The following is a 17158-nucleotide window of genomic DNA, read 5'->3' on the forward strand; positions in this document are numbered from 1 at the left end:
AACTTAGTTGAAATTAAAGTTTTAATACTCTAAATATTATACTATATTAAGTCAATATATCTCTAAATGATATCTCTGAGAAAATTCGCATAACGAAGTTCTGGTGAACTTATTTAACTTGCATATTAAAGGGGCTAGACACCAGATGATGCAATTGTAAGAAAAGAAAGAAAGTTGTCAAAAACTTACATAAAATTGACATCGTTGTGTACAATGCATTCGATCTTACTATCTGATGTATATTTTTCATTTTTTGCGAATTTTTTCAATTCGAAATTTACTAGGGTGGTCTACCACGTAAATCCCAGTAAGTTTAAAGATAGTGTGTATTATAAACAAATATTATTCAAACCGGGAAACTATTATATTCTTTTTTAAACGGGGAAACGCAATTGCGACAGCAACATGAATATACGTTTATTAGTTAACAATGTAAATGGAGTATTATCGGCCTCCGAGTATTTCATATTGACAGTTCTAGGTTTGTTTTGAGGAAATACTGTATTTGCCGATTTTTTGGACCATCTGGTGTCTAGCCCCTTTAAGATATAAATCCATGTCATAAATATACGTGGAATCATTTAACACTGCTTTATTACCAATAGTTCGGTTAATGCTATATGCTTCATAAAGTGTGAATACTCTAGTGAACAAAGGACGTACATTTGTACATCTATGTGTTTTGTGTTCGTCTTAAATGTGAGTGGTTCGTGACTAGATGCAGTTCTCCCGGTTTCCAGAAAAAGAGTAAGTCAAAAAATGACACTACTTTCACTAACAACCAAAACTAACAACCTGTTTTCTGAATTATAAGATTATGCTTATCAAATCAATCTAACGATTAAAAGCAAACACTTTTTATGTAGATTTTTGTCAAAGGAATCATGTCAAGACATGTGAAGTCATAAATGGTAGATACTTGTAACAAGAGGTTGAATACAGTTTGTGTCTGTACGCTCCTATCAGCTTGCAATTTAAGTCAGATTGCTTTAAAGCAATTTTCGATCTTGTTAATGTCACCAGTCATTGCCTCCGTAGCCAACATATTTTTCTAAAATATTAATTGCTCGCATGCAGCGATCTGTTACATGCGACATATTTTGACGTTGGCATAATCGTAAATGAAATACGGATGTAGCAGTATAAACAGATGGTAAAAGATGAGCTAAGTTTGGCCTGTGATGAACGCCACATGGATGTCGACGATCAGTCCAATTCTACGGCAACACTAGTTATTACTCTACCGGCAATGAACATCGGTGTAGCGCCGTTACGTCTGATGCCAATATACGACGTTTGTCATACGAGCAGTTGACAAAGAAGCTGATGACGATGCCGACGAAGTGGCCGAGGTAACCGACGATGGAACAAACGACGAAGCAACGCAGTAACTGCCGACGACGAATTAGCCGACGACAACATCATCACAAACGCCGCTGTTTGTATCCTGGAAGACCGGACATGAGCTTCGATTGACCCAACACTTCACTGGATGAATCGCTACAGGACAGGATCCTAGATTAAAGGCTCCCGCTGATGTATCGTTCGAGGTGGTTGAGGGCGGCATCAAGCCAGGTGGCCGGAAGCTCGTCAGTAGTGCCGGGTTACACAGCTCGCCTTAACAAGAGAGGTCGTACATACTGGATGTGTAGTATAATAAGGAAGAAGATAACCTGCCATGCAAGCATCACGCAGTTCGGTGATAAGTTCACTCCAAGCATCGTCGATCATGTCCATCCGGCCGACCCCGGCGAACGAAAAAGATAGAGATGGCTGAAAGTGCGAAGAAAGCCGCTAGGGAGGGCGTCTTTCAGTCCTCCGCAAACATCGTCGAACGGGTGGTGTAGGAAATGACGACACCTGGCGGCCCTGTATTTCGGGGCGTCGAATAGGGAATACGTTGAGCGGACCTGGATCAACTGCTATACTCCATGGATGTCTCTTCGACACTTTGGACCGCTAAGAGGAAGACGAGCTTACCACTATCCAACTACTTCAGACGATCAGCAACATCGCCGGACTAGGACCCATAACTTCACCCGGCAATGAACACGACGATGACATGACGGATTAAATAATCTTGCCATATATGTTAAGCACCGTTGCTATATAAAAATGTTTCGTAGAAATATAAACTCAGAAACTAACTCATGTGCATTTATTGTTCATTATTGACTTTGTCCAATATATGTTCATGATTTTCATAATTTGACTTTAAACTATGCAAAGTCATTTAAGTCACAGAAAAAATAAATTAAGCAATTGTTACCTTTTGAGAGTGTTGCTTAAATAATGGATATATGCTATTATGTGTTTCATTTATTAAACATCATATAAATATCCTTCATTTATTAACAAAAACCTTTTTTACCCACAGTCATTTATATCACACAAATAAATATAGGTATGCAACTGTTACCTATTGTGAATGTTGTGTAAGTTATGTATATGCTTTAAATGGCAATGTGTGTATGTGTACACTCCGGCATTGTCCATTTGACGAATGCTTAGATTAGATAGTAAATCATTTAATTGTTTTTTTGGAGCATAATGCGCCGTGAGATCGCTGGATTTGTTTTTATACGGCATTCTCACGGCGACCTTGGTGTTTCTACGGAGTTCGATGGCGTTCTACTGCGTTCATAGGGAGTCCTAGTTGGTGATTGTCTGCACTCTCATGACGCTCTCACGTCGCTTCCACACATCGATTTGTCACGGGGCGCGCACTGCATGTGCACTGCGCTTTCACAGCTCTCAAACTGCGTTGTCAGCGTGTTATTTTGCACTGTTAACAAAAACGATAGTATGTAAGGAAGTTACTTAAAATGTTTTATGAATACCGACTCTGGTCTTTTTTCATGGTTACCCCAAGGATGATAATGTTCGTGTAAGATGTCCAGACCATTTTTGTAATTCTTCGACATTTTCGTCAAGAGTAATCACATCATCGGGAACTTACATTAGTATGAATGATGTCATAATGAGGCCATGAAGCTCTAACACACATAAAATCGGAATGAGAGGTAAAATGCTTACTTCGATTAATGTTTTTTTTTATTAAATCCAGCAAAAATAAAAGTATAATAAAAGGGCAATACTCAGAAACCATAGAAACAGACAATGGCTGCCCACATGGCAGTGTCTTATCATCAACCATATTTTCACTTTCAATGAATACACTAAGAGACTAAAATGAAAAAAGCAACTCAGAAATTCAAAACCCTGCCTACTATATTGACCGAAGCAATGCGACGGAACCAGGTTTTTTATATGGGCGGTCGGAAATTATAGCCAATTAATTTCTTGTATGAGTTAGGAAAAAGCAGCAGCATGAATTATAGACCGGAAACCATTTTCCTTTTTTTATTTACAGTGAGCTTGACCTGGACCCACTCCAAAAGCAATCCCAAGCTAGCTCTTCACATAAGCTACCTACACGCATTACTATCCATCAAATCTAACAAAGTTGTAATGGGCGAAAATCATTTTTCCAAGTAACACTACCACACTTACATTTTTTTTTTACATCAATGATATCATAAGTTCTTGGACAGAAACCAATGTTTGCCGTCTAAACAAATATTTTATCGCTTGGGTAATGATCGAGATGAACGCGTATAAATTGGAGTGCAATTACTTTTATTATTATCAATTATTTACAATGCACATTCAACTAATTTACGATCTACATTATGGTGACAAAACATTATTTTCTTTTCTTCTTTCGTTTTCGCATGAAAGGACAAGAAACTACAGGGTTTGATGAACATCGATTTAACCATATATTATTAAATGCAAGTCACCATAACAAACGACGAGCCCGGATGTGTCCAAAAAGAAAACCAATATCGGTTAAATTGTCAAAATCATTAAAATACAATGATTATACAATTGACTTATTTCTAAACATAAAATATTCGGTGGACAACACACCCATAGTACTATAAGAAGTCAGTTATGATACATGTCCCATACTATGCAAGGTGATGGTGTTGTGGTGAATGGATGTCGAGAGTTTGATCAATTTACAGCATATAAGCAGGCATTTTAGTTTGTGTTTTTTTTCTGAGAAAACTAAGGTGAGCATTTTCAATAATCTTTAGATTTTCATAAACCCATACTGCAGCCGTGTATATTAGTGTTCATTTAGAAACATTTAATGGACGCCTTTACCATTAGACAATCTTTATTCTATTTTATGAGTGTTTGTACTTCATATAAATTATGTTTAAACATTTGTACTTTTGCTGTATGGTCTGATGGCGTTAATAGCAAAATAAATTTACTGCTATTGTCGGTTTTTTATAAAGAAGATTGAATTTACACCAATAAGAGTGTGCAGTGGTTATCTATTTAGTATGCAATTTGATACACTAAACGCCTGTCTGTCTGCCTGACTGACTGACTGGCTGTCTGTGTGTCTGTCTGTCCGTCCGTCTGTTTATTTTTTTAGACTTCGTTGTGACCCATACTTTTGCCATTATATATATATATATATATATATATATACTTATAACAATTCTGACACAACCTTTTCAATATATTGTACGCATGTATCAATGCCGAAGGCCAGTCTATCTACGTATCTATACACAGTCTATGGACCTTGACACTGCCTTTAAAGGACAATGCTTCCAAATATGTAAGCGAATAATAAGTGCGGCCGTCTACCTTTATTAGCGATATAGTCTATATTTGGAAGCGGCTCTTTCCGCACCATTAGCTTTAAGAGTACTGCAGTCAATTAAACAACACTTATATAAGTTGTACCCAGTCATCTTAAAGTTAATTGGCACATTTAAATTTAAACAATTTGATTGGTTTAAAGTTTTAATTGGAATAATGAATATCAATCAATCAATCAACGCTTTGGTTAACTTTGACCAAACCAAATATTTAACCAGTGTACATCGACAAAAAACGTACGGAGTACAGCCCCTTTAAAAAAATATTACTGGGTATGACTACCTGGTAGAATTCATTCCTTATGCGTGATTGGCTAGTCGGTGTTATCACGTGATATTACCGAGGTAGGTGTATAGCTTAATTATATCACCCAATTAGAGTAAGCCGTCGTATCTGAGTGGATACAACGCTGGGCTGCAATTTTGGCGACACGGGTTCGAACCCGGTGTCCGACACATTTTGTTTTTACATTTTGGTACTTTATTTTACAATTATGATATCAAAGCGTAACACATTCTATTAGATAATTGTCCTGAGATTCGTTACAGAAGAAAACTTTTTTGGTGCCAATCTGGTGTACAGTCCCTTTGATAAATATTACAATAGAAACTTCAGGAACGACTTTATAGTGAACCACACTAGGTTTAAGCTTGTTAAAAGAAAATGTGTAATGAGGAGTCGAGCTAATTTTACGAAAGAAGATTTCATCAGATTGCATTTACATGTTTCCGGAAATGTCTTGATTCGAAATGAATGTTTTTGTGTCAAAATTGACAGTACTTCCAAATCAATAATGTCTTGAGGGTGTGTGGTGATTGCAGCTATTTTAAGAAAGATATTTGCATTTTTTGTAACCAGGAAATTTATCCACTAGTTTTCATTACTTTATTGAATATCTTTCTCATTTGAAAATATATCATCAAGAACCCACAGTACATTGTTGAGTAATTGTCTGGGGCATTTTGACACACACAAAAAGAAATAAAATGAGAGAAAATCAACAGACATTTCCGAAAAAAATGTGAATGCTTTTTGATCCAAACTCTGATTGATTAAATATTATTTTGTAAAATTTGGTAAACTACTTACAACCCGAAAACATGTCGCAAATAATGTATGTTTTAGTTCCGCAAAAGACCGTTCCTCAAAACTAAATAAAAACATGAACTTTTGAAATGTTTTAATTTGTGGCCTTCCTCACCCACCTTTGCACTGTGGAAGGCCCTTAGTTGGGGCTACGTCTTGGAACGTTCAGTGAAAATATGAGTCCGCTAGAAAGAATTAAATACATCGTATTAAGTACCGTTTTTGCTTTCACCTTAATTAGACATGTGTTCATATTTCATTTAAATATTTTTTTCTTTACATGAATAAGTCAGCGGTTGTTTTGTATGGTGGCATATAACTGCCGTAAGATAATCTGTTAAAGTTCGCCAATTGTTTCGTGTTAACCACTTAATTTTCGCGACATTTATCTAGCTATATAGTTAATATTTGCGATTTTTGTTCAATAAGTTAAATATCATAAGACTAAAAACTGGATTGAAAGAGCCAATAAATGCCACCTGTTTCTTTTGTTAGCTCTACAACATTAACAGGTTAGATATGGTTTGCGAATTCCACTTAATAATTAACATAATAACTGGTAACTACATAATATTCGTGTTTCCACTTAGGCTTAAAAAATACATTTGGTTCGGGTTACCCGACCCTACCTACGGAAAAGGCACCGACCCTACCATTTTTATAGTCAGTTTGAAAAAAAAAAAATAATAATAATAATAATAAAAAAATAATTTAAATTACATTTCACTTTGTAGTTGAAAACCTTAAATGCATATACAGAATATAACTTTAACACAATTATCCAATGATTAAACTGACATTCTTATATAAAGCCTAATAAAAAAAAGCCTACCTACCCTACCTATTTTTTAAAGGATGTAACCCTAACCAAACATTTTTTGTTAGGCCTTATCTAACTGTGAAGCTATAAAAGGTAATAGGTGGCAGTTTTGGGTACTTTCTAGTCAGATTTTAGGCTTATGATATTTATCTTACCAAAACACTATCGCGAATATTAACTGGATAGCTAGATAAAACTCGCGAAAATGAAGTGGTTAACACGAAACAATTCCCGAACTCTTTCAGGTTATCATACGGCAGTAATATGCCACCATAGTTCTGTTATACAAATGATGTAATGATATGCTATCTCAAGGGCACGCAGGGGCGGATCCAGGAATCAACGTTAGAGGTGGCGTAGCTTAGGGGCGCAACCTTTTGACATGCACCCCTCCCTCTGAACCGAAAGTGTATGGCATAAACTGTTTGCAGATGGATTGGGGTTTAGCAATCAAGAAAAATTAACAATTTGTAGTTGGAAATGATGCATTATGGGCGTATTTTATTATTTTTTATCTCCTAAATTGACATAAAAAGTAACCTTTGACGATTTTAGAGGGGGCGCGCGCCGGATGCGCCCCCCCTCTAAATCCGCTAGTGGCACGAAGGACTTGTCACGGTTTGCGGCTTCGGATAGTTATCAAAGCCTTTGTTAACTAGATACAGCATTCGGAACACCTTTTACCTTTAAATTAGTGTGGTTAAATAATACTGAAACATTGGCATTTGTGCAAATATTGCGTTAATTGATTATGCTTATATTATATGGTCATACATGCTGTTACTTTGTCAATACTATTGCGTTTGACGCGAACCCATTGTATACGGGTATGTATTATGCTCATGCTACTTCTCACATATTCATGCTCATATATATTACATCGTGTTCAAATCTCCCGTGCGGAGGATATATTGGAATAAATGAATGAATGGGTGAAGTGTATTATTGCATAACTAATTAGTATTTTTAAAGCTGCACTCTCACAGATATACCGTTTTTACAACTTTTTTTTATTTTTTGTCTTGGAAAGAGCAAATTTTTGCGTAAATATCTTTGCATGATTCCGTTTGAAAATTAATGTTTTATGGCTTAAACCGTTACTAACGGTTTAAGAAAAATGCATAAAACATCAGTTTTTGACCTTAAATATAAAAATCTGCGATCTTATTTTTTGTCAGCAGTCTTATATAACTGGTTTTCGCAAACATTGGCTCGTTCCAAGACAAAAAATAAAAAAAAAGTTGTCAAAACGTTCAATCTGTGAGAGTGCAGCTTTAAAAATAAAGTCAATAAGTTTAACTGCTTAATTGAAATAACTACGCGATCTACTTGCAGCGTAGTTAAATGTAAATGTAAATATTCCTGACATTGTACTCTCCATATACATCCGAGATTGTACAGATACAGGACACTATATCGCTGCTGACATTTTATCAATCTGGGTGACGTGAGTCATTGCAATCATATTGGTAAAACATTTACGACTACAGCTAGTTTTAGGCAGTTTTATTTGGAAAAATGTCATTTGCCCCATGTGATTGTTGATCTTTATATCCAATCTGCATTGAAAGAAATAAAGTTGATCACAGCGTGTTTACGAAAATTAAAGTGTTTACGAAGTTTGAGATAATTTTGAAAAGTTTAAGAAACAAGGTGAGTAATTAAATCACCATGGAAACGAAAGCAAATAAATTATGGTTAAAAAATAACACAACAAAGAGCGTTGCATTACTTAATGGGTTTGGGCGGTTAATCAAAACTTGCAACTTCTGCACAACAGCTTCATAATAATACTGATATGCAGTTGATTTAGTATAATGTTTGTATCAAGTGCATATTCATATTTATTTTATGATCGTCTGTACAGGATATTAATTATGTTTAATATTTGAAAATATTTTGTATGGTTTGGTAGCTTTAAAGGGACTATACACCAGATGGTTCTAATATCAGCAAATACAGTATTCCTTCAAAACAATATTAGATGTGTCAATACGAGCAGGTATAAGGCGGATCATATATCATTTTACATGATTGAAAGAATACATGTCGCTGTCTCAGCTGAATTGACCCGTTTAAAAAGCGCATTATGGTTTCCCAGTTTATAGTGTGTATATTTAGCATGTGAAAGTCACGTGATTAGTATAGATACATAAACCGACGCTTTAAAAAAACAAACTGAGATCTACGTGGTAAACAGACCAAGTTAACCGAATTGGAAACTTCGAAAGTTTCATGTGTCGTAAGCGATGTGACATCGGTAAATAAGATTCAATGCATTGTACACAACGATTTCAATTTTTATGTTAGTTTTTGACAAATTTCAGACTTTTGTTGCATTTGTATCATCTAGTGTCAAGTCCCTTTAAAGCAAAATTATTAGATATTGTCCATTACTTTTATATTGATTTTTAAATTGATTTAGTTTCTTTCAATCTCCATAAGATGAAACAAAAGTGATGAAAAGTGTTGAAACTTCAAACAGTAACTTATATTAGGAAAAGTGTAAAAAAAGAATAAAAAACCTGTCCCGAATATCCCAAAAATAATTAAGTCTAATTACAATTTTAGTCTCAACTAATTTGACCACATAGTATAAAAATTTGTTAAAATGATATATGTTTTTACACCTTTTAAAAACGCATTGTTACATAGAATATGTTGATAAACGCATTTGGTCAAGATTGAAAGGGAAACATGTCTACAGCTAAAAATGAATTTTAGTACGAGTTCAGTGTCAACGCTGATTTAAATGACGTCACTTTAGCTTGCAGTGATTGACATGTCTTCTGCCAGGCGCACAGATTTACTTTAAAGCTGATACAATTTGGAAGGGCTAACACTAAGTCGGTTAGAATTGATTAAGTAATTTCTTCGTAAATAATGACACCACGATCGCTTCGCTGCGCTCCGCTTCCTTAGGTTATTTATTCACGAAGAAATTACCGAATAAATTCTAACCTATACATAATGAAGTAGTGTATAAACTGTTTAACCCTGTTTACATAGGTAATTGTCCCATTTCGCAAAATCAAGCAAACAATCATTGGAAGGTCTGAATTTGAGTCTGCATAAAACCCTATGTTCAGTGTATTTTATTGCATTAAACAACAACTGAAGAGGATTTGCCTCAGATAACTTTATTTTAAAGATTTTAACCACTATAAAGACCATTCTACCTTTTATTTAAGCTTTACCATCTTTTGTCAAAATCCGATTTGAGAATAAGGCTTTCGGGGCAAAAACAAAATCAAAAAGGTTAAAACGCTAAAAAATTAACATACAAAATGTGTCGCAATGTTTGTTTAATTTTTGTAGGATAAGTCCTTGTAATTAAAAAAAACAACAGTTTGTCTTATTTGAGTTCGCAAAGAAAATATACATCGAAATTAGTATCGTTTTGCACTTATCGTATATAGTACTTTGTAATTATTCCTTAAAATAATTGTTCTTTACAAAACAATGTCAGCGTCAGTTTTGTTATGTAAAGTATGTTATGATATGCTATCTCGAGGCCAAGTTGACGCATAATACCAACATAATTGTCACGTTTTACAACACCAGTTTTGAATCAGATAGTAACCCAAGTCCTTTCTGAACTAGATAGAGGACACTCCTGATGCCCCCTACATCCTATCAGTCTGTGTTTCGTGTGTATTTGAAATCAGTTTGGTAAAGCGTTTAGAATACAGATAGGCAGTGTATATTTAGAGAAATGCCGACATCCCCATAAGACAAATGCATTGATAACATAAATGTAATCCTTATTGAAGGAGGTAAAGATAATCAGATCATTTGAAAGACAATTAGAGTTTAAAGACTGTTTACAAAGTTTGCGATTATTCCATAAAAGAATTGAGGAACAAGGTGGGTGATAATTATAAAGAAGAACAAATCAACAGCAATCTATGTATTTTTAATACAGCATAACAGCATGAAAATAACGAACAACGCATTAACTATAATATGAACATTGATTAAGTTCCAAGTGAGGCTTAAAGCTGCACTCTCACAGAAATACCATTTTTACAACTTTTTTTATTTTTTGTCTCGAAAAGAGCAAATTTTTGCGTAAATATCTGCAAACCAATGATATAAGATTGCTGACAAAAAATCAGATCTTAGATTTTCATATTTCCGTTCGAAAATTAATGGTTTATGGCTTAAACCGTTAAGAAAAATGCATAAAACATCAATTTTTGAACTTAAATATAAAAATCTGCGATCTTATTTTTTGTCAGCAGTCTTATATAACTGGTTTCCATGGATTTTCGAAAATATTGCCTCGTTCCAAGTCAAAAAATAAAAAAAAATGTCAAAACGTTCAACTTGTGAGAGTGCAGCTTTAAAAAATATGTTTGTAACCACTTACCCGACCGACCCTTTTTTCCTCCAGACTCTACCATTTGTTTTGCTGTATTGTGGATTTTCTTTTCGTAATTTCCTAAAAAATGAATGAACTGTTAAAATTCAGAATATAGTTTTAGAAAATACATGTTAAGTAAGACTGTTTATGACATCATGGCTGTATGATTTTCTCGACATTTATTTGTGCATGTTTTCTTTTAACATACGATACATACTAATAAAAGTGAAATAATCACATTTTTACATGTTAAAATCAATTACATTAGGTTTTTGTCTGGATGACTTATTTACTATCGAGTTTCATCATTATGCATATAACAAGATATCATTTACGATGCTTTTTAATTAAAATGGGTCGTCCAAACTTCCTTTCTTGTTTGCTTTTTTGTATGTACCAAAGACAATCAGATGTTCTGTTCGATTCTGACGATAGCACTTAAATGTTTCATATAGTATATTTCAGTCAGTTTATTTATTCAAGATTTACTTGTTAAACTAGTGTCAGCAGTAAAAGGTAAAATTTACGTAGATCATACAGTGCCGTAGCTACACTGAGGCACACCGAGGCACCTGCCTCGGTATTTATTTGGGCATATAACAATTTTTATAGCTCTAAAATAACTTTTTTCGACTTACTTCATTTACCTCATTGTACACAAACCATCGACCAAAGATACTCCAGAATGCAGAAAATCGCTTCTTGCAATAAAAAAAATCCGGCGAAGGGGGGGGGGGGTATGCCCCCGGACCCCCATAGACCGTTCTGCCTCGGGTTTTTTAAGTCTGGCTACGGCACTGTAGTACAAGTTAAATAGTTAAGACTTCTTACAAAGAGTATGAAATTTCAAAAATTCTCTATCAGTTTAAATAACTACAAACGAAAAAAAGGGACTATTTTGCTAGATGAAAACAAGAACGCATTCGAACTGATTATATCAAAATTATTGAAACTATTGTTGAAAAAGTTAAAGTGCGTTTCTCCAGTGACTCTGCTTAGGTTGTCTGTCCGCTAATATTTTAAATATATTTAAACGCTTGTCGGTTGTCTGTAAAAGCTTTGCTCAACTTGTAATCACTGTAAAGCTGCGTGACTTTGCAGTATGGATTTTGAACCTGTGCTGAGTAAGCTATGCAATACTGGGATACTTTAATTAAATGCATAGCGAAAACGGAACACAAGGAACGCATTCACGTTACATGGTAATATATCATAAAAAATAATCATATTATTATATTGTAAGCAAGCATAGCACGGACAATTAGATATATATATTTGGACATAAGATATTGCAAACAGTCATTCGTGTTTCACGTAAAATAGGAATTAAACCATTCGCTAAAGTTGCATTTTTGGAGTACTAAATTAGGCTTGTTTTGTAGCTTGCATGACTTAAATACATAATTTGAGTTTAATAATGAATACTTTGCACCTAAATTCAGTTTCTGGTCCGTCGGTCTATAGTTAAATCGTATTTTATTGTATATAATATACGCACGTCATATGAATCATTTCAACAAATATTATAATTATACAATTGGGTTGGGCCACAAGTTATAACTGAGAGAGAGGCTGAGAGAAAGATGCGAAAATCTAATTTGACAGTTCATACAGAGATATACAAAGATGCTTGTATTATCTATAATAAACTTATGCTACAGACCAAAAAGGATTACTATTCATCCAAAATTGAAGAAAACAGTAACGATCGGCGTCACCTTTTTAAACTCACAAACACTCTCATGGGTTGTAACCGAGATACGGTGTTACCATCCACCGATAATGACAAATCTTTGGCAAATAAATTTTGTGACTTTTTCATTGGAAAAATTATCAGTATCCGTAACAAGTTGAGTGAGAATCAGACTGACAATGATGTCCTTCGGGCTGATGTTAAGTTCATTGGAGAGCGCATGGAAGCCCTTGCTCCTGTTACCCTTGAAGAGGTTAGGAAAACCATCATACATGCATCTGCAAAGTCTTGTGAATTGGACCCCATTCCAACATCTCTGTTGAAGCCCTGTCTAGATAGTCTCCTCCCAATCATCACAGCTATAATGAATCAATCATTGTTGAACTCTGAAGTACCTACTCAATTTAAGCAGGCCATTGTACGACCCTTACTAAAGAAACCTGGGTTGGATCATGATACATTTTGTAATTATAGACCTGTATCAAACCTCCCTTTTCTGTCTAAAGTGCTTGAAAAAGTGGTAGCAAGAAGGCTGGAGGATCACTTGGACACTAATACATTACATGACAATTTACAATCTGCGTACCGTGCACGACATTCAACAGAGACAGCACTTCTGCGAGTCCACCAAGACATAGCGGCCGCACTTGACAATAATTCATGTGTGGTTTTGATAATGTTAGATATATCTGCCGCCTTTGATGTCATCGACCATCCTATTCTACTTAAACGTTTGGAACATGCCTATGGAATATCTGGCTCTGCCCTGCTGTGGTTTCACTCTTATCTGAGTAATAGGTCTCAACGCGTTGCAGTTCGGTCGGCTGTTTCTGACGAAACCTCTTTACATTTTGGCGTTCCTCAGGGCTCGGTACTGGGACCGAGAAAGTACTGTATGTTCTCTAGACCAATAGGGGGTATATGTAAGAACCACAACATGCTACACCATGGTTATGCTGATGATACGCAATGCTACCTTGTCATTAAACCAAAAGACAGTTGGACTAGTGTAGTACCAGCAATTGAAGCGTGCTTGTCGGACATCAGTTCCTGGATGCACCTGAACATGCTTAAGATCAACCAGGACTAAACTGAACTCATCATCTTTGCACCAAAACATCAAGTAAAGAATTTTTCTGGCTGCAAATTACAATTTGACGGAACAATTGTTCATGAATCATCATTTGTGAAAAACTTAGGTGCCTTCTTTGATAAAACTTTAAGCATGGACAAACAGGCTAATGCAATTTCAAAATCCTGTGTTTTCCATCTGCGTAATATTGGGCGGATTAGGCCATTCATTACCATAAATGCCTGTAAAACACTTGTGAAATCTCTCGTGACCTCTCGGCTGGACTATGGCAATGTTTTGCTATGTGGTGCAAACTGCAAAGTAATCGACAAACTGCAGCACATCCAGAACACTGCCGCTCGTTTAATCACGCTTACAAAGAAGCGTGACCACATAACCCCGGTTCTATATTCTCTAGACTGGCTCCCGGTTCCGTACAGAGTACAGTACAAAGTCATACTGTACTCTTTCAAAATCAGACATGAACTTTCTCCTGTATACATGAACAATCTAATTAGTGAATACCAGCCAATACGACTTCTGAGATCAGACTCTGCTAAGCTACTGGACGTTCCACGTACAAAAACTAAAACATATGGTGAAAGGAGATTTGATAAATGTGCAGCCTATCTTTGGAACAGCCTGCCAGTAGAAATTAAACACATTGACTCCCTGACAGTTTTCAAAAAGGCTTTAAAAACTCACCTATTTAAATTGGCGTATCAGTGAAATGATGTGGACTTTTTAACCTTTTAATTCGCGTGTGCAGCGCTTAGAGACTTGTTTTATAATGCGCAATACAAATATTTACATTCATTCATTAATAACAACGTTAGAAAACGGCCCTCCCCGCGGTATCATGCGATATCTTGAAAAACGAATGTCTGGTTGTTTTTTGTAAAAGTAACTATCTATTTCACTATGTTTACTTTACTTATAAATATCACTCCTTTTATATCATTGTCATAACTCTATCTAAAATGCAGGACGATGTGTAATGTAGGAGATGTAATAGAAGGTGTTGCAATTAACTCTAATCGTCAATCGACATCTCAATCAAACTGAGACTGCTGTTTTTATGCGTTGTGTGTATTTTGTGCTAAAAAAGGATAACTCCTCCATATTTTTGTGTTGAATGGAAAATTGCAGAATGTCTCCGAATCCTGGGAGCGGACAAATTACGCAGCTCGTAAACAAATGGATACCCTCTAGTGGCTCCATCCTACCAGCGTGCGATAACTCTGCCATGGAACCCAATAACCCAAAGATGAAAAAGTCAGTCGGACTTGTATCCGGCATAGCCTTGATTGTTGGAACAATGATAGGTCAGTTTACATAATCGAAACATGTGTAATGCGTATATACTAATGTCAGAACGAGGATAACATCTTATCAATCTAAAAAAAACATAACATGCATATTTTATTGTAATGTAAGATTAGTGCTGGGCAAGTCTTCAAAATCGTTAGACATTGTATAGTCAGAGCTATGATAGTTCAATTTTTCCAACTCGAATATAAGTGTTGGATACCATGGATATACATGTATGATAGAACGTTATCCTCAACGGTTACTATTAAATAAGTTGCATAGTAAAGTCTGAGCCATGCTAAGTCTTTTTTCATAACCGTTATATGTATTGCATTGCCAACTGTAAAATGGCTTGCAAATGATTATTGGATATCATGGATAATTATATGCGCTATCATTTCCACAACTGTTAAATGTATTACATCTGCATTTCGACACACTAGAAACGTTTTTAGTCCTTGAATACATGGTTCTGTGAGCATCCTTCAGAAAGACCACACGATCATATAAGTTGCAATTGCTTTCAGCAAGGCAGCTTGCATCTCAGAAACGAAATGGAAGAAAAACACCGCATATATACACCTATCCATCATTTCTGCTTCTTCTGCAGGCTCGGGAGTATTCATATCTCCGAAGGGTGTTCTTGAAGGAACAGGGTCTATTGGCTTTTGTCTGATCATTTGGGCAGCTTGCGGCATGGTGTCAACCTTGGGTAAGTTGCAAAATACTTGAATAAAGACAGGCATATATTTTTATAAAACTACAAGTTTATATGCAAGTACATACTATATAAAAATTAAATTGGGCTCAATCCGCAAAGTTACCCTTTTGCTTTAGCAAACAATGGCGACCCCGACAGCTAATGACATCTGCTATTTCAATACTTATAGGGACCATGTTTATTGTCTTGTGTTCCTCCAAAACTAAACCCAATTAGCATTACAGAATTTAGAAACAATTAAATCTGTGTCTTTTTCTTCAGAATAGCTTTTATTGATCCTGTTCTCAAAACTGATATTATATTCACTATACTATGACCTTTGAAACACTATACTGTGACCTTTCAAACACTATACTGTGACCTTTCAAACACTATACTGTGACCTTTCAAACACTATAATATGACCTTTGAAACACTATAATATGACCTTTGAAACACTATAATGTGACCTTTCAAACACTATACTGTGACCTTTCAAACACTATACTGTGACCTTTCAAACACTATACTGTGACCTTTCAAACACTATAATGTGACCTTTCAAACACTATACTGTGACCTTTCAAACACTATAATATGACCTTTCAAACACTATACTGTGACCTTTCAGACACTATACTGTGACCTTTCAAACACTATAATGTGACCTTTCAAACACTATACTGTGACCTTTCAGACACTATAATATGACCTTTGAAACACTATAATATGACCTTTGAAACACTATAATGTGACCTTTCAAACACTATACTGTGACCTTTCAAACACTATACTGTGACCTTTCAGACACTATACTGTGACCTTTCAAACACTATAATGTGACCTTTCAAACACTATACTGTGACCTTTCAGACACTATACTGTGACCTTTCAAACACTATAATATGACCTTTGAAACACTATAATGTGACCTTTCAAACACTGTACTGTGACCTTTCAAACACTATAATATGACCTTTGAAACACTATACTGTGACCTTTCAAACACTATACTGTGACCTTTAAGACACTATACTGTGACCTTTCAAACATTGTAATGTGACCTTTCAAACACTATAATCTGACCTTTCAAACACTGTGACCTTGTTGAAACGACCTAAAGCAAGACAAATTATTTTCTAGGATTTGAACAAATCTTTATAGTTTACAAAACAACACAATTATTCGGCAGTTTTGTCTTTTCAAGGTGCCCTTTCATACGCTGAGCTAGGGACGTCTATCCCCCGATCTGGAGGGGAGCATGCCTATCTGATGTATATCTTTGGTAGTGGGACTCGTCGCATTGGCACTTTGGTCGCTTTCCTGTATGATTGGGTACGTCGCAAGCCTTGCAGCCCCAAGATTACCACGTCATGCGATACTGTTTAAAGCTGCACTCTCACAGATTGGACGTTTTGACAACT

General features: G+C 35.5%; 1 protein-coding gene across 2 annotated transcripts in view; it reads left to right on the top strand.

The window, feature by feature from the left end:
- Positions 1 to 613: 613 nt before the first annotated feature.
- LOC128244680 (b(0,+)-type amino acid transporter 1-like) overlaps positions 614 to 17158 on the top strand; it is a 28374-nt gene continuing 11829 nt past the window's right edge. For both annotated transcript variants that reach the window (XM_052962714.1, XM_052962715.1), the window contains exons 1-4: positions 614 to 747; positions 14873 to 15048; positions 15645 to 15746; positions 16942 to 17069. In XM_052962714.1, the coding sequence (XP_052818674.1) occupies positions 719 to 747; positions 14873 to 15048; positions 15645 to 15746; positions 16942 to 17069 (435 nt within the window). In that variant the 5' untranslated portion in view covers positions 614 to 718. The remainder of the gene's footprint in view (positions 748 to 14872; positions 15049 to 15644; positions 15747 to 16941; positions 17070 to 17158) is intronic.

This window comes from Mya arenaria, chromosome 8, assembly GCF_026914265.1.
Source record: "Mya arenaria isolate MELC-2E11 chromosome 8, ASM2691426v1".
Lineage (NCBI taxonomy): Eukaryota > Metazoa > Mollusca > Bivalvia > Myida > Myidae > Mya > Mya arenaria.